The sequence below is a fragment of the Eubalaena glacialis genome, chromosome 1 (genome assembly GCF_028564815.1).
Source record: "Eubalaena glacialis isolate mEubGla1 chromosome 1, mEubGla1.1.hap2.+ XY, whole genome shotgun sequence".
Lineage (NCBI taxonomy): Eukaryota > Metazoa > Chordata > Mammalia > Artiodactyla > Balaenidae > Eubalaena > Eubalaena glacialis.
Genome location: NC_083716.1, coordinates 231555698 through 231579285, shown reverse-complemented (window position 1 = coordinate 231579285; position 23588 = coordinate 231555698). Strand labels below are relative to the sequence as shown.

The following is a 23588-nucleotide window of genomic DNA, read 5'->3' as shown; positions in this document are numbered from 1 at the left end:
GTCAGTTTTGAGATTAGGACTGTGTCCAGTGCAAGTTCAGAGCCAGGAAGAATAGACAAAGCAAAGCTGAATGTGCAGGCAGGATTCGGACTCCCAATCCCAAACTGGAGTTAGATTTGTTGTCACTGAGTGTTCAAAACCACCTGAAGCGATGCTTAGCATGCACTGACTCCATGCATGAAAATCATGTTATTTGCAGTATAAGAAACAAAAATGTATGTAACTCTGCCTTTTTCTGGGTCCTCTGCTTTATTCCTTTTTGTGCTCATCACCTTTTCTCCTTCTCCTCTGCATTCTCTTCCTCTTCCCCTTCCCCTCTCCTTTCTCCTTCTTTTTGCTTTAGTTCAAGATGTGCCAGTTGGTGGGGATTCCTTTGGATTTCCAGCCCTTGAATGCAGCACCCTGAGAGGGAATCTCCTGTCAGCCCCCAAACATGAATCATGACATGCGTTCCACTGCTTTGGACATTCCCCCAATTTTTCTGTTTGCTTCCAACACCCCTCAATCTTGGGGTTTGACCTGGGAGGGGACTAGGACCTCCTTGATCGCCCTTCTCCTCCTCTTGTCACTTTCTCTCAGTCCCCAGCGCCACTGTCTCCTTGTCATATGCTGAGTTCTCTCCACCAACGACTTCTAGGAAAACTTGACACTCAGACCTCTAAGCTTCTCCTGTGGGTATATAAAGGTAATTTTTGAAGCAAAGAAACCTCTTTCACTCTCAGCAAATTTGTGTTTCAAGATTTAGTGTAGCATCTCCAAAACGGCCTCAGCTGAGCAGTTTCTTCTCAGGTCTAGCCAGCATCTGCCCCTTCCCTGAAATTTATTGATTTAATAATTAGGGAACCCTGGACATTACAATTTATAAGGGTGAAAAATACATAATTTGCATATTTTCTAAAATATGCTGCCTGTTACACATTCATTCCACAGAGATGAATTGAGCTGAGGGGTGTGCTGGCACATGTCCTGGGTTCTGAGGACTCAGCAGTGAGCAAAACAGAAAAATCCCTGCCCTCATGGAGCTTAGATTCTCACTGATACACATGTAATTAATAGTCAGAAAGAGAAGTTGAAGGGGGAAAAGAGAAACAGGAGTTTGGGGGAGAAAGAAAGATACCCACAAGAGAAGAGAGGAGTAACTATGGAGAAATAGCAAGATAAAAGTGAGGCAGTGGGTACAGAGATCTCAAAGTGGGGGGACTCAGAGTGTGAGATGCTTCGGGGAGGAGGAGGGCCACTGGGACCCCAAGTAAAACTCTTGGCAAATCGCTATTTGGCCCAGGGTCAGCCTTACCTGGACGCAGAACCCAAGAGATGCTCCAAGAGGTGGATCAGGTGACTGAAAGGAAGGACGACTCAACCAGAAGTTCGAAGGTCATGACACGGGCCCAGAAAGCAAGGGCTGAACGTGCCCAAAAGCCTGCACCAGAGAGTAAGGCTGGCGATGGAATTTGTCACCTGAATGCTCAGTGTGGGAGGGGCTCCCGTGGACCAGGCACGGGGTGACGCAGAGGCGTAAAGTTACTAGTAGAAGGAGGGAGGGGGCAGACGAATGGGCCTGAAGACAGAGCAAGAGTCTCTTGGTCTGGGGGTGGCTGTTGGGAGAGGTAACCGTGTTCTCAGGGTGCAGGTCGCCTCTGCTGTGCCCTGCAGAACCCATCCCCCCTCCCCTGGGTCTACTGTTCACATTTCTATCAGCAGAGCCACCCCTCCTCCACGGAGTCTGGGGGCTCCTCTCTGATTCGGGCCGATCCAGTGACGGGAGTGGCATCAGACTTCGAAGTGGACACATTCTCTGTCTTATTTCTTAATGGTTTATTTCTGGAAGTGAAGTAGATTGGTCAGTGGGTCTGCATATTTAAAATTATCCCATACTGGGAATTCCCTGGTGGTACAGTGGTTAGGACTCTGTGCTCTCACTCCCGAGGGCCTGGGTTCAGTCCCTGATCGGGGAAATAAAATCCCACAAGCATCAAGGCCAAAAAAATAAAATAAAATAAAATAATAAAATAAACTAATTCCACACGGATGATCAAATTGTTGCCAGTTTAGACCCCCATGAATGCGGTGTGGACACCCTCTTCCCTACATCTTCACGAACACCAGAAATAACAAGACTTTTCTGTTTGTCGAACATAAAGGCCAAGAATGATAGTCCGCCAGTGTTTTCCTCGGAATTTCTTTGTGCTCTGTGAGTGGTTAAATACACTTTCGAAGGTCGCAGTACTGCTCACCAACATCTCAGAAGGTCACACACCCCTGCCCTGTGGACTCAGGAATGGCCTCGTGACTTGGCCAAAGAAACGTGGATAGAAGTGAGAGGGCTACTTCCAAGCCAAAGCTTGAAGAACTTTTTCTAAAAAGGGCCAGAGAGTGAATAATTTAGGCTTTGCTGGCCATAAAGTCTCTACTGCAACTATTCAACGCTGCCATTGTAGCGTGAAAGCAGCAGAGACAAAAATATAAGCAAGTGGGCCTGGCTGTGCTCTAATAAAACGTTAATACCGAAACAGGCATTGGGGCCTCCCTGGTGGCACAGTGGTTAAGAATCCACCTGCCAATGCAGGGGACACGGGTTCAAGCCCTGGCCTGGGAAGATCCACATGCTGCGGAGCTACTAAGCCCGAGTGCCACAACTACTGAGCCTGCGCTCTAGAGCCCGTGAGCCACAACTACTGAGCCCACATGCTGCAACTACTGAAGCCCGCATGCCTAGAGCCCGTGCTCTGCAACAAGAGAAGCCACTGCAATGAGAAGCCTATGCACCGCAATGGAGAGTAGCCCCTGCTCACCGCAACCAGAGGAAGCCCGCGCACAGCAACAAAGACCCAAAGCAGCCACAAATAAAAATAAAAAATAAATAAATTTATTAAAAAAGAAAAAACAGGCATTGGGCTGACTTGGCCCTTGGGCCGTAGTTTGCTGACACCTATAATAAACCACTGAGATCTAGGAGGATCATAAATGACTACAGCATTATCTAGCCTATATTTACTAAGATGTCTGTTTTTTAAATAAATTTTTCTTCAGAATGTTTTCTTTTGAAGGTCCTCTATTCATATTTGCCTATTTTTATATATGACTCTTCTTTTTTTGTTGTTTAATCAATTTGGGAGATTAACCCCTTGTTGCTGCAATCTTCTTATTTTGTTTTTGTCTTTTAACTTACTTGAGAAGTTTTTGGCTGTGGAGGGTTTAGATTTTTTTGGTGTGGTTTGGTTTTTGGGTTTTTTTGGCCATGCTGTGTGGCTTGTCGGATCTTAGTTCCCGGACCAGGGATTGAACCTGGGCCCACGGCAGTGAAAGCGTGGAGTCCTAACCACTGGACCGCCAGGGAATTCCCGAGAGTCTTTAATATTTAGATATAGGCACATCAGTTTATTTTTTCCAGTATGGTTTATGTCAGAGTTTCTCAACTTTTGCACTGTTGTTATTTGGGGCCGGTTAATTCTTGGTTGCAGAGGCTGTGCTATACATTGTGACACATTCAGCAGCATCCCTGGCGTCCGCCCAACAGACGGCGGTAGCGCCCACCTCCCAGGCTGGCAAAAAGATTTCCTAACATTTCCAAGTATCCTCTGGGGGCAAAATCACCCATCCCTGAGAATCACTGCTTTATGCCCTGTACTTCTGCCTTACAAAGCCCTTTCTATGTAATATTTATAAGACTACATCCTTTATTTACTTCCAGTGTTTGTATTAAGTATATATATATATATATATATAATATTGTTATATGTGATATTAATATATATTAATTTGTGAAAATTTGGCTTCTGTAATACTTTTAACCTTCCCATCTATTACCTTGAGCTTGCTATATATTTTTTGATCAATGCTATAATTTTTCTTTCATAAGGACTCCTGTCTCTCTTGCTCTCCAAACTGGTAGAAAGACAGAAAAAATTACTTTGAGATAGTGACATATAAAGCACGTAAATCTATGTTTCCAGTTATAAATGACTATTAATTGTTTTCTTTTTAGAAAAGAAAAAGATAAAAGATGTCTGTTTGAGCGCAGCAACAAGTTGTCAGAGAAATATTCCCATTAAGGGTAAGTAAGTGAGAGGCAGGGCCTCGCCCTCAGGCTCCCCAGGGCCCTGGCCTGCTGTGGTGGTCAGGGGTGCAGGCCTGGTCTCTGGGGTGAGCACCCAGTTGCTTCTGCCCCTCTGCGCTCTGCTGTGTCTCTTGGGGACACAATCCTCCTCTCCCTCCTCCTCATCCTCCCCCTCCTCCTCCTCTCCTTGAATTCATTTTCCCTCTCCTTTTTGTTTTAAAGAATTGCCATATTTTTAAAATATTTATTTATTCATTTATTTGGTTGCGCTGGGTGTTAGTTACAGCAGGCGGGTTCCTTAGTTGCAGCTTGCGGGCTCCTTAGTTGTGGCACGAGAGCTACTAGTTGCGGCATGAATGTGGGATCTAGTTGCCTGACCAGGGATCGAACGCGGGCCCCCTGCATTGGGAGCATGGAGTCTTATCCACTGTGCCAACGGGGACGTCCCTCCCTCTGCTTTTATAACATACTTCTTGAGCATTATCTCTTGTCACTCTCCCTTCCCTCTTTAGACGCCAGCCACACTGGCCTTTTTTCCCCATTAACTTATTACTGATGTATAACAGGTGCTACCCAAGCTGGGGCCCACAGAATGGTGACATCTACAAGCCTGCTCGCCGCAGGTCTGCAAAAATCAGGAGCTTGTAAATCAGCTGTGACTCTGAGCACACTGGTTTCATAGCAAGACCCCAGTGGAAACAGCAGCGCATTGATTTCTATTCTGGTCAAATTCCTGTCTCATCGCAGGCCGGCATCTTGAGGAGCACTGGTGCCCCGTGCTTGTGGAAAAATGCGTGTACATAGTGCACAGCTTCGGGAATGAACACAAAGGAAAAGCCCACATGTACCCAGCACCCAGGTCAAGAAATAGAACATAATCCACACCCATATTCCAATCCCTACCCAGAGCCCCAAGGGTCGCCAGCAGCCTGATTTCTCTGAGCATCGTCACTTTGACATGAACGCTTCACCCTCCATCCTGCTCAGGGCCTGTTCTGTATGTCTCCTCCCTCCTTCACATGCTCCGTCCCCAAAGCCAACCCCCTCACCCTCCTTCCTCCTTTGTTACGCAGCCTCGGGCTCACCTTGAACAAAGCCTTCTCTGACCCAACAGGCAGGGTATTTTTTCTTGGTGGCACTTGTCACAGGTATCATTTGTTTCTGATAGCATCAGATCTCTTTTTTTTTTAATTTATTTTATTGAAGTATAGTTGGCTTACAATGTTGTGTTAATTTCTACTGTACAGCAAAGTGATTCAGTTATACATATACATGTATCTATTCTTTTTCTCATTTAGATTGTTAGATAATATTGAGCAGAGTTCCCTGTTCTATACAGTAGGTTCTTGTTGGTTATCCATTTTATTTTTATTTATTTATTTATTTTAACATCTTTATTGGAGTATAATTGCTTTACAATGGTGTGTTAGTTTCTGCTGTATAACCAAGTGAATCAGCTATACATATACATATATCCCCATGTCTCCTTCTTCTTGCGTCTCCCTCCCACCCTCCCTATCCCACCCCCCTAGGTGGTCACAAAGCACCGAGCTGATCTCCCTGTGCTATGCGGCTGCTTTCCACTAGCTATCTATTTTACATTTGGTAGTGTATATATGTCCATGCCACTCTCTCACTTCGTCCCAGCTTACCCTTCCCCCTCCCCCTGTCCTCAGGTCCATTCTCTAAGTCTGTGTCTTTATTCCTGTCCTGCCCCTATGTTCCTCAGAACCTTTTTTTTTTTTAGATTCCATATATATGTGTTAGCATACGGTATTTGTTTTTCTCTTTCTGACTTACTTCACTCTGTATGACAGTCTCTAGGTTATCCATTTTAAATATAGCAGCGTGTTAATGTCAATCCCAAACTCCCGAACTATCCCTCCCCCCGACCCTTCCCCCCTGGTAACCATAAGTTCGTTCTCTAAGACTGTTAGTCTGTTTCTGTTTTATCACAAGTGTAATTAACTGTCTGTGTACATCCGGTTCACTGAGCGAAACGCAAATGAGGTCAGAACATGGGTCCATCTTGCTCATTGCTCGATGTCTCCTCTGTGCCTTGCGGTTTGTGCTTAAATAGCTGTCAAATCAATACATTATTCATTCTTTTTCTCGTCAAGTATGAATACCAATATCAGGGCCTCCACTGACGCATACAGTGAACTTAATGAAATTGAAAAAGTGCCCCTTCCACTATACACTTGACCTACGTCTGTCAGAGCTGATTCTTGAGACCAGGCCCTTTGCTGCCCTCTGCTGGAAGAACGTAGGAAGTGTGCAAATGGATTACAGCTCTGATGTGACTAGGAGCTCCCCACCCTCCCACCTTAAAGGGGAAACTTTTACTCAGTGCACATCCCACACTACCATATGCAGAGGCCCTGCCAACAATATATGTGTGTACATCACTTTGTACAGTTGGCAAAGCACTTTGTTACACATTTTGCCATTTAATCCTCGAAGAGGTATTTTTCGGTCCATTTTCCAGATTCAATTAGAGCATAAAAGACTTGCATGAGCTAAAATCAACCTAGGTGTTTTAATCCCAAGTCCTTTGTCCTTTACACCGAAAAAAAAAAAACAAAAAAAACTTCCTGGTGTTTTTAGGAAACACAAGGAGGAAGCAAAGAGTCCAGGCAAACGCTGACAGCTATCCATCTGCATCAGCTTTTCCTGTCTCCTTAGCACCTCCACCCTGGCTGTGACTTCTGATTTAACGTCATATCTCTGTGCTGTTATCCATCATATGATGTGGAGTCTTGTTGTGGTGTTTCTTTAATTTATTTTTTTTATTTATTTATTTTTGGCTGTGTTGGGTCTTCGTTTCTGTGCGAGGGCTTTCTCTAGTTGCGGCAAGTGGGGACCACTCTTCATCGCGGTGCACGGGCCTCTCACTGTCGTGGCCTCTCTTGTTGCGGAGCATGGCTCCAGACACGCAGGCTCAGCAGTTGTGGCTCACGGACCCAGTTGCTCCGTGGCATGTGGGATCTTCCCAGACCAGGGCTCGAACCCGTGTCGCCTGCATAGGAAAGCAGATTCCCAACCACTGCGCCACCAGGGAAGCCCGTTGCAGTGTTTCTGATGGCACGGAAAGAGCACAAGACTAGGGGCCGGCACGTCTGGATTCCAGTGCTAGCTCCATCTCACACAGTGTGGTGACCACCAGGAATTCTCTCTCCAAATCTGCACCCGAGTCCCCCATCTATAAAATGAGGATCATTGCCATTGCCTTCCTTTTGTCACAGGTTGTAGTGAAAATAAACAATAGAATGTGTGTGCTGCTTTTACACTAGGGTTTCTCCTCCAGCCACTCCATCCCCCGCCCAGGCCCCTTGTGTACAAATCATAGAGCTCCGGACTTCTCCCCAGGCCGTGTCTTTCCAGGCACAGTTTCACCTTGTGCCTTTTCTCTATGTTCTGTAAGAATCCCTGTAGTTAGTCTTCCCAATCCCTCACTGGGTTTTTTTCCATTCTGCTCTTCCTTGTTCTTTTCATTTCCTCCATCAGGCTTTTCATCTCTATGAACTCCCTTTGTTCTTCCCTCACCCCCGCCGTGCAGCATGTGGGATCTTAGTTCCCCCACCAGGGATCGCACCGGGGCCCCATGCATTGGAAGCACGAAGTCTTAACCACTGGACCGCCAGGGAAGTCCCTCCCTTTGTTCTTTAATTGCATACTTCTAGCAGACTTCCTGAGTTTGCTCACATTTACTAGCAGTGACCTAATAGATGCGGGAGAGCTCCACACAGGCCTCACCCTCAGGCTTCCATCCTTAGAGGCTTGTTTACTGAGATGAGGGGTGAGATGGAGCCAAATGCAGGACCATCAGGAGCAGATCAGAAAGCTGTCTCCCTTTCTTTGTGACATCTTTGTCTGGTTTTGGTATCAGGGTGATGGTGGCCTCGTACAATGAGTTTGGGAGTGTTCCTCCCTCTGCTATATTTTGGAAGAGTTTGAGAAGGATAGGTGTTAGCTCTTCCCTAAATGTTTGATAGAATTTGCCTGTGAAGCCATCTGGTCCTGGGCTTTTGTGTGTTGGAAGATTTTTAATCACAGTTTCAATTTCAGTGCTTGTGATTTGTCTGTTTATATTTTCTATTTCTTCCTGGTTCAGTCTCGGAAGGTTGTGCATTTCTAAGAATTTGTCCATTTCTTCCAGGTTGTCCATTTTATTGGCATATAGTTGCTTGTAGTAATCTCTTATGATCCTTTGTATTTCTGCAGTGTCAGTTGTTACTTCTCCTTTTTCATGTCTAATTCTATTGATCTGAGTGTTCTCCCTTTTTTTCTTGATGAGTCTGGCTAATGGTTTATCAATTTTGTTTATCTTCTCAAAGAACCAGCTTTTAGTTTTATTGATCTTTGCTATTGTTTCCTTCATTTCTTTTTCATTTATTTCTGATCTGATCTTTACGATTTCTTTCCTTCTGCTAACTTTGGGGTTTTTTGGCCAATATCACTGATGAACATAGATGCAAAAATCCTCAACAAAATACTAGCAAACAGAATCCAACAGTACATTAAAAGGATCATACACCATGATCAAATGGGGTTTATCCCAGGAATGCAAGGATTCTTCAATATAGGCAAATAAATCAATGTGATACACCATATTAACAAATTGAAGGAGAAAAACCATATGATCATCTCAATAGATGCAGAGAAAGCTTTCAACAAAATTCAACACCCATTTATGATAAAAACCCTCCAGAAAGTAGGCATAGAGGGAACTTTCCTCAACATAATAAAGGCCATATATGACACACCCACAGCCAACATTGTTCTCAATGGTGAAAAACTGAAACCATTTCCACTAAGATCAGGAACAAGACAAGGTTGCCCACTCTCACCACTATTATTCAACATAGTTTTGGAAGTTTTAGCTACAGCAATCAGAAGAAAAAGAGATAAAAGGAATCCAAATTGGAAAAGAAGAAGTAAAGCTTTCACTGTTTGCAGATGACATGACACTATACATAGAGAATCCTAAAGATGCTACCAGAAAACTACTAGAGCTAATCAATGAATTTGGTAAAGTAGCAGGATACAAAACTGATGAACAGAAATCTCTTGCATTCCTATACACTAATGATGAAAAATCTGAAAGTGAAATTAAGAAGACACTCCCATTTACCATTGCAACAAAAAGAATAAAATATCTAGGAATAAACTTACCTAAGGAGACAAAAGACCTGTATGCAGAAAATTATAAGACACTGATGAAAGAAATTAAAGATGATACAAATAGATGGAGAGATATACCATGTTCTTGGATTGGAAGAATCAACATTGTGAAAATGACGATACTACCCAAAGCAATCTACATATTCAATGCAATCCCTATCAAACTACCACTGGCATTTTTCACAGAACTAGAACAAAAAAATCTCACAATTTGTATGGAAACACAAAAGACCCCAAATAGCCAAAGCAATCTTGAGAAAGAAAAACGGAGCTGGAGGAATCAGGCTCCCTGACTTCAGACTATACTACAAAGCTACAGTAATCAAGACGGTATGGTACTGGCACAAAAACAGAAATATAGATCAATGGAACAGGATAGAAAGCCCAGAGATAAACCCACGCACATATGGTCACCTTATCTTTGATAAAGGAGGCAAGAATATACAGTGGAGAAAAGACAGCCTCTTCAATAAGTGGTGCTGGGAAAACTGGACAGCTACATGTAAAAGAATGAAATTAGAACACTCCCTAACACCATACACAAAAATAAACTCCAAATAGATTAAAGACCTGAATGTAAGGCCAGACACTATTAAACTCTTAGAGGAAAACATAAGCAGAACACTCCATGACATAAATCACAGCAAGATCCTTTTTGACCCACCTCCTAGAGAAATGGAAATAAAAACAAAAATAAACAAATGGGACCTAATGAAACTTAAAAGCTTTTGCACATCAAAGGAAACCATAAACAAGACCAAAAGACAACCCTCAGAATGGGAGAAAATTTTTGCAAATGAAGCAGCTGACAAAGGATTAATCTCCAAAATTTACAAGCAGCTCATGCAGCTCAATATCAAAAAACAACCCAATCCAAAAATGGGCAGAAGACTTAAATAGACATTTCTCCAAAGAAGATATACAGATTGCCAACAAACACATGAAAGGATGCTCAACATCACTAATCATTAGAGAAATGCAAATCAAAACTACAATGACGTATCACCTCACACCAGTCAGAATGGCCATTATCAAAAAATCTACAAACAATAAATGCTGGAGAGGGTGTGGAGAAAAGGGAACCCTCTTGCACTGTTGGTGGGAATGTAGATTGATACAGCCACTATGGAGAACAGTATGAAGGTTGCTTAAAAAACTAAAAATAGAACTACCATACAACCCAGCAATCCCACTCCTGGGCATATACCCTGAGAAAACCATCATTCAAAAGAGTCATGTACCACAGTGTTCATTTCAGCTCTATTTACAATAGCCAGGACATGGAAGCAACCTAAGTGTCCATCAACAGATGAATGGATAAAGAAGATGTGGCACATATATACAATGGAATATTACTCAGCCATAAAAAGAAACGAAATTGAGTTATGTGTAGTGAGGTGGATGGACCTAGAGTCTGTCATACAGAGTGAAGTAAGTCAGAAAGAGAAAAACAAATACCGTATGCTAACACATATATATGGAATCTAAGGGGGCAAATATGGTCATGAAGAGCCTAGGGACAAGACGGAAATAAAGACGCGGACCTACTAGAGAATGGACTTGAGGATATGGGGAGGGGGAAGGGTAAGCTGGGACAAAGTGAGAGAGTGGCATGGACATATATACACTACCAGATGTAAAATAGATAGCTAGTGGGAAGCAGCCGCATAGCACAGGGAGATCAGCTCGGTGCTTTGTGACCACCTAGAGGGGTGGGATAGAGAGGGTGGGAGGGAGGGAGATGCAAGAGGGAAGAGATATGGGGATATATGTATATGTATAACTGATTCATTTTGTTATAAAGCAGAAACTAACACACCATTCTAAAGCAACTATACTCCAATAAAGATGTTTTTTAAAAAAATTAATGCACAGAAATCTCTTGCATTCCTATAAGAAAGCTCTCTCCCTCCCTGAGGGGTGGAGTGGTGGCTTTGGAAGTACTTGGGACACAAGGTCCTTCCTGACTCGGTGAGCTGCCTGGACCAGGTAAAGAAGGGGGCACTGCCTGTGCCCATGACTCTGCACGCTGGCTTGCTTCCCAGAGCTCCCAAAGCCTCCCACTGCTACTGCATCCGCTTGTGGGCATGTCCAGGATATCTGTGTTCGCTGCACCTGTACTTACCGTATGGAGTTAGGGAAGATAGTTTGGTGACACAGACAACTATGGAAGGTCCCTGTTGCCATACTAATCCCTCTCGGGATTTGTCATAGTGGCTCAAAGTTACCTGTGATTCTGCCTTGTCACCCAAGCTAGGAACCTGTAGTGCAAATGCCCCACTCAGCTTTGATGACGTCAGTGCACACTTATGTAAACTTGCTAGTAAATTGCAGAACCAGGATTACAAGCCCACCCAGTCTGGCTCCCAGTGTCATGCTCTCATCCACTGGGTCATATTTAGTGGGCAGACTCTGGGGACCAGTGTTGGAGGTGGCCACTCCATGCAAGAGCACCGGCCAGCTGTTGGAACAAAGGTCTTCCCACCCCCTCATTCCTTCCGATCTTGCTACAGTCCCTTCTCCCCCAAGACTGGGCATCCTCCGGGTTCTGTTGGAAGCAACCGTCCCCTCATTTCTCTTGTCTCATCTGACTCTAGCTAGTTCGTATCTTTCCAAAGTAACTAATGGTTTCTTTGCCACTGATGCGGCTCTGTTGTTGTTTTTTTCCAACGATGATCTTGCTTTTTCATACATTTTCCTTTGGGTCTTTCAATAAGTATTTGAGGCCAGGGAGAAAGTTGGACTAGATATTCTCCTAGCCTCATTGCAGATGCAACATCCTGAATAACTGCACATCAGCCATGGAGAGCCCTTTCCCCTCGCCCCCAAGAAGCAGCTCCTGCGGTCTGTCTCTAATGAATTCACCCACAACGAGGCTGGGGGGAGGGGAAGCAGGAATTGCTGATGTTTATGTTAACCCTTTTACAATTCCTTCTCCTGAATCAGAACCCCAGATCCCTACTCAGGGGCTGTGAGTTGCCAAATCGCTCCATAGGCAATGTGCAAACTAGTCTAGAGCTCTCCAGGGTTTTCTTTTACTCATAGAGGAAGAAGCAGGGGAACAATCAAATGAAAAGGGACAGCAAACGATGAAGACTAACACTATCCCTTCAGTGCTAACTGCCTCACTCACCCCCATCTTGGTTTGAATCAGGCAATAAAATCATAGACGGAGAAATTTTCTCCAGCTACATGAATGCAAAGAAATATTTTGGGTAGTCAACTCCCATCAGCACAGAGGGATAAACAGGATGCTTATGGAATAAAGGAACTTTAGGTGATAGTCAATGAGTTTGTGAATTTAAACACATTCACTGAAGAAGCACAGTATGTTTTATTAAATTATTTTATTTGATGTAGTGTTGGCGGGGGTAGTTTTGTTTATTAGAGACCCCTCTGTTCACATATCTAATCTGCTACTCAAAACGGAAGACTTCCTGTAAATTAACCAGAGGATGCTCCCTACTGCCATTCATGTTATTATTGTCATTACTACTATTATTAGAATTCATGGAAAATTCATGAGGGAGACAGAATGAAGACTGAGGAACGCTAATCTGTTCTTTTCTACTTTCAGAAAAACCCAAAGATGAAACTCTGGATTTTCACTCTCCTAAACTTCCTGTGACCTGTGGTGAGGCAAAGGGGATTTTATATAAGGAGAAAATGAAACAAGGTGAGTTCCTTGATCTTCTGCTCTTTGGAAACCCTAGATGAAGGAATCACTAGAAGGGAAGAAAATATCCACGTGTGTCGTTGTTCAGGACATGGATCCTGCAAGCTAGGCTGCAGAAAAAGCAGTGCTTTTTAAGAAGGAATTTTCAACCTTTTCAATGTCGTGGTACATCTGATGACCAGGCCACTCCCCTCCCACATGGAAGTCATCCATGGAACCTGTGACACCTGTCCTTGCCACATAAAAGGCAAATTCTGTCCCAATCCTTCACCAGTCGGGCAGGTTTTAGGGCTTCCTTCAATCTGAGAGAGGAGGAATCAGACTCCCCTGCTACTGCTGCCACCTCACAGGGAGTCTCTGGACCCAGAAAGGTGGAGAATCACAAGTAGGGGGTTGGAGGTTTAGGGTGAATTCACAGAGGATGGAAGTGGATCCAGGAATGGGCTGTCTTTACCTTACAGGATCCTCAGAGAAGTGTATTCGGAACGAGAAGGGACTTTGGTTCACACCAAGAGAATTTGAAATTGAAGGAAAACGGAAACAATCAAAGAACTGGAAGCGAAGTGTGCTTTGCAGAGGAAAGACCCTAGAACAGCTGCTGGAGGTATTGTAATAACAAGGGACACATAGGTGATGAGTTTAATTCCTTGAAGGATGAGTGGAATTTCAATAACAGAAGGGTGAAGAAATTCCCATTAGGATTCCACAGCATGATTGAGAAAGAGCTAAACGATCATAGAGAAACATTGTGGGTGAGAAATTTAGGAACATAGATTGGTGCTAATGGTGGGGAACTTTAAATGCAAGGAGGGATGCAAGAAGCTTAGCCTGGTGGTATCAGAGGGGGTGGGCTGGAAGGAAACTAGATGAAGACAGAGACACCTGTCTTGTTTCATTAGGAAGTGGAAACTTGGATATTTACTAGAGAAGAACCTCCAGAACAACCCCATTCATTGACCCATCCTCTCTTTCAGAAAGGACTTTTGCTCTGTCCTCGAAGAAAAAGTCTCAAGAGAGAGGTAAATAGCAGGTGAATCTCTACCACATTCTCAGTCGTCATGTTGCCGACTTTCTGTGTCCCAAGGCTTGCCTGGGAGTTCTCGACTTTCCCAGCCTCAAGTCACCTTCCCATTTCAGCACTGCATCTTCATGACAACTGCTTTAGCACACTGGTACATGTACATGCCACGATTATTTTCAAAGTTAATTTTAAGATGGGGAAGCAAATAACTCTTTAAAATAAAGATTAGGACAAAAGCATGTGTTTTAGGAAAAGATCTGTATATTTGGATGATTACCAACAAAAGACATCAGAAATAGAGTGCCCTAGTTTGAAAAGTAGATACGGTATTGAAATAGACAAGAACAGTATAAGAAAGAATAAGAAGATCATCATTGATTGAACTCCAAGTATTCCTCAATTCAACATGCTCATTACTGGTAGCACCAGAATGGAATAATGTGTTTGAACTGAGCTTTGTCTCTGCACAGCCTCCCTCCAGGTGAAAATGGCAATCATCCATTGGCCGTACCCGCTGCTTCTCCCCAGCTGTCTTTACTTCCGTAAATACAACTTCCAGGCCCAAGTCCCATTCATGAGCTTCCCATTAGATATGAACCTCCAGCAGAGGCAGTGGTGCCTCTCCCATCTTGCCCTGGAGGTTAGCCTGACACTTGGCTGGATTCATTCAAAGTTTATAAGGCAATGGTCCCCCAAAGCTGTTTATTGTATAAACCATCTTTTCCATGCTGATTTGAAATATCTTGATATGTTTAGGGAGGTTCCTTGTAATGGCAAAAAATAGGGAAGAATACAGATGTCCATCAGTATTGTAAAATAAACTGATACATCAACAGAATAATACTTTTTAAAAATGGATGGTTTGCAGGTATAGACCCATCCTTCAGTCAATGGAAAACCACCCAAGGGTTTTAAGGTCAAGAAAGCTTCAGGAAGCTTAAACTGGAAAGAACATGTAAAGGAACCCAATTTTGCTTATGTGAATATGTAAGGCTATGACTAAATAAATATCTGAAAGAATCAGTTATTCTGGGATGGGATTACAGGGTACATTTGACTTCCATATTATATATTTATGTACAGGTGGAATTTTTTATAATGATCATTAATTACTTTTGTAACCAGAAACAAAATAAAGATATTTAAAACCCAGATCATTAATGGCCCCAATATTATAGTTTCTTCTTACTCATAATGCTACAAGTCAGCAAATGATAGCCAGGGGCACACTTGACCTGCCCATTCAGTCCCCCCATCAGGAGCCACATTGAGATAAAGAAAACAAAGTTTAGTTCTGATCATGAATGGACCAGTGCAGGCCTTTCCCCCAGCAACGTTTTCCAACATGTCACTGTCACTCTGCAGTATACCCAGTCTCCACTGGTGTCTAGCTCTGTTTATGTGTACCAGCAAGAGATCTGATGCTAATACTATAAACATGTGGGGTTTTTTGTGTTTTGTTTTTTTTCTTTTTAATTTTATTTATTTATTTATTTATGGCTCTGTTGGGTCTTCGTTTCTGTGCGAGGGCTTTCTCTAGTTGCGGCAAGCGGGGGCCGATCTTCATCGCGGTGTGCGGGCCTCTCACTATCGCGGCCTCTCTTGTTGCGGAGCACAGGCTCCAGACGCGCAGGCTCAGTAAATGTGGCTCACGGGCCCAGTTGCTCCGCGGCATGTGGGATCCTCCCAGACCAGGACTCGAACCCGTGTCCCCTGCACTGGCAGGCAGACTCTCAACCACTGCGCTACCAGGGAAGCCCCTAAACATGTGTTTTGTGGCTGCCCTGCAGGGTGCTGCTCCCTTGACCCAAGGCAAAATGGGCAGCTCAGAGCCCGTGAGAGCCTCTACTTCCAGAAGGGCCCAGTATGCAGCCAGAAGCTGCTACCCTAATGGCATGTAGTGTGGGACTGATAGTTTTTGCTTTTGTTTTTTGGGGGGTTTCTTTGGACAAATTCTAGAGCCTTTTGTTGAGGGGTCCCCATTCAAAGTGGGCTGATTTGCAAATAACAGCTTAAATGGGTACAAGTAAAATCTGTGAATAAGGACTATGTTACCTTCAGAACTCAAAAGGGGTAAAACTGTTGGGCAGTTGTTGTGCGATTGAGTATTCAGAGGGTCAATTACCGTTTCTTGACAGTGTCGGGAATAGAGCAGCCCTCAACTGACCAAACAAAGCCCAGGAATTTGCTGAGCTGGTAGGGCCTTGTACTGCATGTGGGGTGATGATGCTTCCCTTTCCCTGAGTTCCCTTCTGAATAGTTGTATATTCTGAATGAGTATGTCAAAGGAGAAGGATGTCATCAGTGTTGTGTCATACCTGTGCTCCTGGGGGAAGTCGGATGCAGTCACAATTTTGCCTGCAGAGACAGTGTGTGATGGCAAAGCCGTAGAGGTACCCCATGGTAGCCAGGTAAAGGTGTGTTGTATCCCTGCAAAGGTGGAGACCAGCTGCAGCTGAGATGCTATTGAAATAAGCACAGAACAGAACATATTAGCCAAATCTGTGACAGTAAAGCATTTACCACTTGCTAAGTGGATGGCATCAGTAATTGCAATAATATTGGGTATAGGGACCTTAATGGGTGGGGCTCCTTTGTGAGTAACTGTATCCCACTAAATTTAAACAAGGTACCCGCTACCCTCTTAGGGGATTTACCAAACATATAACAGAGGACAAACTGGTATACCTTACCTTAACCATCAAAACTGTTGCCTTACCTAAATGCCTCAAGGTCATAACACTCATTGCCCGAAAATATCCTGTAGTGGGCATGGATGCTCTGACCCAACAAATAATAAAGTAAAATAAAATTAAATCTTTGACACAATCAGCTTTATAAAATGGATCTTCCTCTCTGTCAAAATAGTTGATAGAACTCAGTATAAATTAAAACAAGGCCTTCGAGGATAGAAACCTATAATACAAGATCTATATATTTAGAGCAAGAGTGATGATCTCTACTTTTTCTCCATTTAACTGCCCAATTTGGCCTGTTCTTAAACTTGGAAAGAGTGAATGGTGCCTCATGGTGGATGCCCGCAACCTCAGTGCCGTGGCCCAGCAGCCAGCCACACAGCTCAAAGCATAAGCCAGCAGGGAGCAGAGCCAGTTAGCAATCCATAGCAAGAGAAGAAAGACCCCTGGGGGTGGGGGTGGTCACCCAGACTCCTGCTTGCTGACCCAAGTGGGTTCAGATAGTGAAACCAATGATGCAACACATGTACCAAGAGAGAATGAAAGATTTATTACCCACATACAGAGTCTTTCTGGGAAGAGGCAAGGTAGGCCACCCAAGCTGATCTGAAAATGGCTTGAGCTAAGAGGGTGTAGCCCAACGTTTTATTATGGTGGGGCAAGGTGAGGACCCCCTTGCTGGGGCGGGGTCTGTCTGGCTTGAACATCTCACTGTGGTCGAGGGAGGGAGATCATGAGCTTTCCCATCACCTTGCCCAGATGTGCCAAGAGGGGAAGTTGGGCTTGAAGCCATCAACAGTCAAACGTGAAAACCGGAGTCAAACTCTTTATTACAGAACGTGATTGTGGGGTTGTATGTCCTTTCTCTACCATTTCTTTATCATGTCATATGCGCTGGAACCTTTCACTCCAGAGTATGGCAAGGGTGGTGGGGTGAGGAGTGGCAATGGTGCTCAAGGCTCTGGACCCAACCGGGGTCTCAGCCAGGAGGAGCGGGCCGGCCTGGGCTATCTGGGAACTGGCATCTGTACTCTGGACCAGGGCAGGCCAGGTGTCCAGTCAGAGGTAAGAATGGCCGTAGAGTGTCAACCCCAAGAACAGAGAAAGGCAGACTGACAAGTTCAGGATGGGAAGGCCGGAAAGATTCCCTGACATTCAGGGTTGGGGAGTCCTCCTTATGAGGCCCTGGGGCCTAGTAAGTGGAGGGGTTGAGCAGGAAGCCTCCCCAGTTAAGAGAGATGAACAGAGTCCCGGATCAAGAAGGTTTTTCACTCTGGCTGAGTGGCTAGTTTTGCGAATGGACAAAACATGTCCATCCCTTAGACCCTTGCCCAGGTCCTCATATTTGTATTATGGACGGTTGAGGGTAGTGGCAGGGTTTCTCTCCTTGGGTGTAACTGATTCCCAGGCCCTTCGAGCCTTTGCTCCAGGTCCTGATAGTCTATTTCCTGACCACCTTCCATCCATCTGGTGGGGACAGTATCACAGTCGGGCAGAGGCAGAAGGACCCCTCTTCCTGACTCCCACCTTTAGTGCAGAAAAAATGTTCCCTTGGGCACGTGGAGCCCAACACTGTCTGTCTTGTGGGGCTGGGAGCGGAACCGGGGTTCCTGCCTGTGAATATTTATCCAGCCATAAAGACCGTGTTCCTCACATAAATCACTTGTAGAATTTACTACATTTTAAGGCCGTGAGAAAGACCCCTATGGTTCCTCAGGCCACCAAAACAACGCATTTACACAGCAACTCTCTGTCTTTGTATATCTTTTTTTTTTTTTTTAATTTATTTATTTATTTATTTATTTATTTATTTTTGGCTGTGTTGGGTCTTTGTTTCTGTGCGAGGGCTTTCTCTAGTTGTGGCGAGCGGGGGCCACTCTTCATCGCGGTGCGCGGGCCTCTCACTATCGCGGCCTCTCTTGTCATGGAGCACAGGCTCCAGACGCGCAGGCTCAGTAGTTGTGGCTCACGGGTCCAGCTGCTCCGCGGCACGTGGGATCTTCCCAGACCAGGGATCGAACCCGTGTCCCTTGCATTGGCAGGCAGATTCTCAACCACTGCGCCACCAGGGAAGCCCCTGTATATCTTTCTTTCTGTGTGTCAGCATAACATCAGAGACTGTTCTCTGAGTTGCGAACACGTTTGCCTGGCACGGCGCACAGCGGATGAAAACAGCTCTGACCCAGGCACGGGCAGCCTTGGGGCCAACCTAACTCAGGTACTAATTTACTTTGACTGCAGAGAAAAAGCATTCCTCCTTTCCAAGGCTTGTCAGATGAGACAGTTGCCCAAAGCTGTGTTTTCTCCAATTTCGTGTACTTAACAAACCCGCCCCGGCATCCTGTTAAAAGGCAAATTTCGATTCAGCAGGTCTGCGAGGCTAACCAGCTCCCAGAAAATCACTGGTCCTCAGACCACGCTTGGTGTAGTAAGGACTTAAATGACCTTCCAGCCCCTTCCAGCTCTGACAATCTGTGGTTCACGCGGCGATGCGGTAATTCTTGCCGCCTGCTCTTCCGTGATTGCAAGGCCGGGCTTGTCCTCCGTCTGTGGGCGTTCCCAGTGCGCGCCCCGCTGGGTCAGGCCGAAGCGTCTAGTAGGACACGAACTCCTCCGTGTTCTAGATTCCCGCGGTGTCAGTGTCCGCGGTTCTTTCTGACACCAGCGGTACCCGCATTATCTCCCTTTCTAGCAGGAAAACTCCAGGGAATGTGAGGTATGCTGTAGAGGTGGGCCGCTGCTCTGCTGTGACACTTGTCCAAGGGCCTTTCATGAGGACTGTCACATCCCACCTGCGGAGACTGAGAGGTTAGTGAGACGCAGCCCCGCCTCGTGCGCGTACACTTCGCCCAGGCTCCGCCTCTGGTCGCGCATCTCCAGGTGGAAGAGCAGGACCTGTGAGCATCCTGGGCTCGGTGTGACCCAGCGCAGCCCAGTGGGGCAGCAGTCTGTGTCCCCTCTGGTACCAGTGTCTGAGTCCGTGGCTGAGCCACCCTGACTGCCACTGCCTCTGGGAGATGGCCTTTCCTAGTTTCATAACCCAGACTCCTGTCCAAGGAGGGTAAGGGACGAAAAACACCAGTTGTCTGTGTTCTGTGAGTATTCAGAAAAGGCAGGAAACGTGGCCTGCTTCTCCCATTTCCCCAGGGTCTCAACAGGCTGATGGAGCCTGGGTCCCCCAGGGGGTTAAGACCCAGTTTCCAATACTTGGGCCTGGTGGGCAGGGCTGCTTGTGCTCCCAGCAGCTCTGAGCGGGGAAGGAGAGCCCACCACTCACCCTGACACCACCTGACACCACACGGACCCCTTTGTCTCTGCCTTGATGGGAGATCCCCCCCTTGGGGGTCTTGGAGACTCTGGGAGGTGTCCCCTTCATCCCCGGCTGCGCCCATCAGCCATTCCTGAAAGGAAAAACGGTGACTGTTTCCAGGGACCTTGCCCTCGCTCACTTATGTCCGGCCCCTCAGGAGCCCGTGGAGTTGCACCTTCTGCAGGATGAAGGAGTCTTCTGGAAGCCAGCAGTGTCTCGGGCAATCTGGGGTCCTGGCAAGGCAGATGCAGCCCGAGGAGCAGTTGGTGAGTCGGATGGGAACCCCAAGTCTTCCCCTTTCCGCTCAAAGAGACAAAGGGTCCAGGGAAGGGCACCCAAAGGAAGCCTTCAGTGTCTCACTTCAGAGGATGGAGCTTCAGTGCCCAAACATGGAGGACAAACAGAATTCAACCACCACCCCGACCCCCCATCATGGTGCATTGGCAAATGGGGTCGGAAGTCTGGCTGTGTTTGGCTGCTCCTGTTTGTGGTACCTGGGCAAAGGCTTGGCTTCACTTTCTCCAAATAACATTTCCCTTTAAATCCCTCTTCGCACTTTACAGAAATGTGAGTTTCTCCTCTTGAAAGCCTACTGTCATCCACAAAGCTCTTTCTTTACGGAGACCCCATGTAATGTAAGTCCTATTAGATGTTTCTCATCCTCTGGGCATCTCTCTGATGTTAAACTCATTCTAGAAACATGGAGTGTGCGTCCTGCAGGTACCTCTGTTTGCAGAGAGCAGAGGTTTAGCTGCAGACTCTGGAGTGGCACTGCCTGATTCAAACTCGACCCCATTGCATACCAGCTCTGCGACACAGACGAGTTGCTTCTCCTGCCCTGTATCTCAGTTTCTCCTTCTCTTCTGTGGGAATGTCTTTCTTAGAGAGAGCATAGGGTTGAGGGTACAGACTCAGGAGACTTGAACTGTGGGTTCAATGTAGCTCTACCAGTTTTTAGCTGTGAAATCTTGGGTAGGTTACTTAACTTCTCCATCCCTTGGTTTCTCATCAATAAAACAAGGGTAATTATAGTACCAATCTCTTAGGGTTGTTGTGGAGATCCTATGTTAATATAGTGGCAAAGCTTAGAACAATGCCTGGCACATAGATGTCGGATGTTACTATCAGTATTACCCTGGAAATAAAGGCTTGTGTTGGATCCATTTCAGCGATGATGGCTATGCTAACATCACCTCTTTGATGGCTTTGCCCCTAGATTCGAGATTATGGTGAGCCCTTTAGGGAAGCCATGTGGTTGGACCTGGTTAAGGAAAGGCTGACTGAGAAAGTGTACACAGTGGCCTGGTTTCTACGGGACATGCGCCTGATATTTCGCAACCATAAAACATTTTACAAGGTAAAGGGCATTTCCTGCCACCATTTCACATGCTTTCTACTTTCCCCTCATTTCTGGCGCAGCAGAGCTTTGCAAGAATCTTACCCAGTCTTGTCCCAGGGAGAGCTCAAAAAGACAAGGATTGTAGAAGGAAACTGCCTCCAAATCCCAGAGGTGGAGAGGAGGATGTCAAAAAGAACAGCAAGCAGGACAGGGAAGAATCCTTGTAAACGGTACCTGAAAAAAAAAATCCATCCTCAGTTTCAGAAAGATACGCTACTGCCACCGAGTAGTCAATTTCATCCTGCCTCCTTGTTCAAACTAGGGGGAAGGCAGTTTATGCTTACATGGTCCTTCATGCCTCAGAAACACAGAAATAAATGAATTAATTAATTTAAATGAAATAAATTAAACATTCAGGATGCTCATGCTTGGATTTTACTCTTGAATTTCCCAGTGGACTCGAACATCCGGATTTGCCTTCAGCTGGTGTTGGCTCCATCCTTCGTTAGTAGGGAGAGTCAACGAGTTGAGCTACCTTGCAATCCAAGGCATTCTTAACTTTAGTTTATTGAGTTTTCCCTGATTTTTACTCTCACTTACACAGATATTTCTTGGGACAGATCTAGGGTAGATTCTCATCTCCACCCAGCCTCCTTCCTCTCCTGCATGCCACAAGTTGGCATGTTCATGAGCCACAGACTGTAAACTGGTGTCCATCCATGGAGCTGGAGGGGAAAGAGTCAACCCAGGGAGCCCCTTGATGCCTGGCACAGTCTTAGCCTTGGAGGACAGAAGGGTCATCCTGTCTTCAAAGAGTGGGCTTTCAAGAAAAGCTTTATCTTTCTCTGTTTTGCACCAAACTCGGGCTTTGCAGGGGTCAAAATCGGCTCATCGGTCCAGATCGCCTGTCAGGTCCAAGTTAACAACCGGGCAGAGTCTCATGCATTTGAACATTTGAGCGGCAGGCAGCATCTTCCCACCTATTCTGCCTGACGGCTGGGGAAACACAGCATCTGGGAAAGGGAGGACAGGGCTCCTGAAAAAGCACGAGCGATTTGCTGGTCCTAATCCTTTGTCCTTAGACCTCTGTGTGTTTGCTTTTTTCTCTTTCAGGCTTCCGACTTTGGTCAGGTAGGACTGGATTTAGAGGCAGAATTTGAAAAGAACCTCAAAGAAGTGCTTATTTTTCATGAAGCCAATAAGAACAGCTTCCAGATTCCTCCTTGATCCTGTTCTGGATGAACTAAGGCATCCCAACTTCAGGATCCAGATGATGTGGTCCTGGCCATCCTTAGATTGCCAACGAGTCTGGAATGTTATTGGCTGCCTCTTGACTCAAATCCAGACCCTTCAGAGCATTGTCACACTCTCCACCACCTTTTATTGTTTCTTTTTCTATTTCGCACCTCAAAAAAATTAAATATTTCCTTAACACTATTAAATACCCCATCACAGTTCATATTCTCCCCATTGTCTCATAAATCTTTTTACAATTGTTGTTTGAATTGGGATCCAAACAGCTTCCACACACTGAATTTGGCTAATCTATCTCTTAAGGCTCTTTTAATCTGTAAATTCCCCACTGCCTTTTTTCCTTGCTGTCTACTCTTTGGATAACCTGGGGTCTTTGTCCTATAACATTTTTCATATTCTGGATTTTTCTACATCCCCTTAGTGGCATGATTTTTTCTCCCTGGCATTTTTTGTAAAGTAGAAGTTAGATCTAGAGGCTTGCTTAGATTCAGCTTTGGGTGGGCGAGGGGTGGAGGGGTATTTCGATTAGGCTTTTTAGTAAAGAGACTTCACAGGGGGATCTGTGTATTCATTTGTAATGTAAAGATCATCCAGCAGGTTCAGGTGTTACCAGCCTGACCCATCTGTTATACATCACCCTTTCCCGTAATGATTTTAGCAGCCACTGATGCTCATTGCCTAAACACATTTCATTAGGGTTTGCAAAATGATGATTTTTTTTTGGCTGCATTGGGTCTTCGCTGCTGTGCGCGGGTTTTCTCTAGTTGCTGCGAGTGGGGGTTACTCTTCATTGCGGTGTGCGGGCTTCTCATTGCAGTGGCTTCTCTTGTTGCGGAGCATGGGATCTAGGTGCGCGGGCTCAGTAGTTGCGGCACGCAGCCCCTAGAGTGCGTGGGCTTCAGTAGTTGCGGCTCATGGGCTCAGTAGCTGTGGCTTGCAGGCTCTAGGGCGCAGGCTCAGTAGTTGTGGCACACAGACTTAGTTGTTCCGTGGCATGTGGCATCTTCCTGGACCAGGGATCGAACCCATGTCCCCTGCATTGGCAGGTGGA

General features: G+C 45.5%; 1 protein-coding gene across 1 annotated transcript in view; it reads left to right on the top strand.

Annotated features, from left to right (window-relative positions):
• The window catches only part of SP110 (SP110 nuclear body protein), a 42800-nt gene extending 20267 nt beyond the window's left edge, over positions 1-22533 (top strand). The window contains exons 12-22 of the mRNA XM_061188272.1: positions 1283-1432; positions 3986-4054; positions 12819-12917; positions 13379-13521; positions 13892-13936; positions 18739-18852; positions 19327-19442; positions 20102-20210; positions 20508-20579; positions 21161-21301; positions 22397-22533. Coding sequence (XP_061044255.1) covers positions 1283-1432; positions 3986-4054; positions 12819-12917; positions 13379-13521; positions 13892-13936; positions 18739-18852; positions 19327-19442; positions 20102-20210; positions 20508-20579; positions 21161-21301; positions 22397-22510 — 1172 coding nt within the window. The 3' untranslated portion in view covers positions 22511-22533. The remainder of the gene's footprint in view (positions 1-1282; positions 1433-3985; positions 4055-12818; positions 12918-13378; positions 13522-13891; positions 13937-18738; positions 18853-19326; positions 19443-20101; positions 20211-20507; positions 20580-21160; positions 21302-22396) is intronic.
• Positions 22534-23588: the final 1055 nt, after the last annotated feature.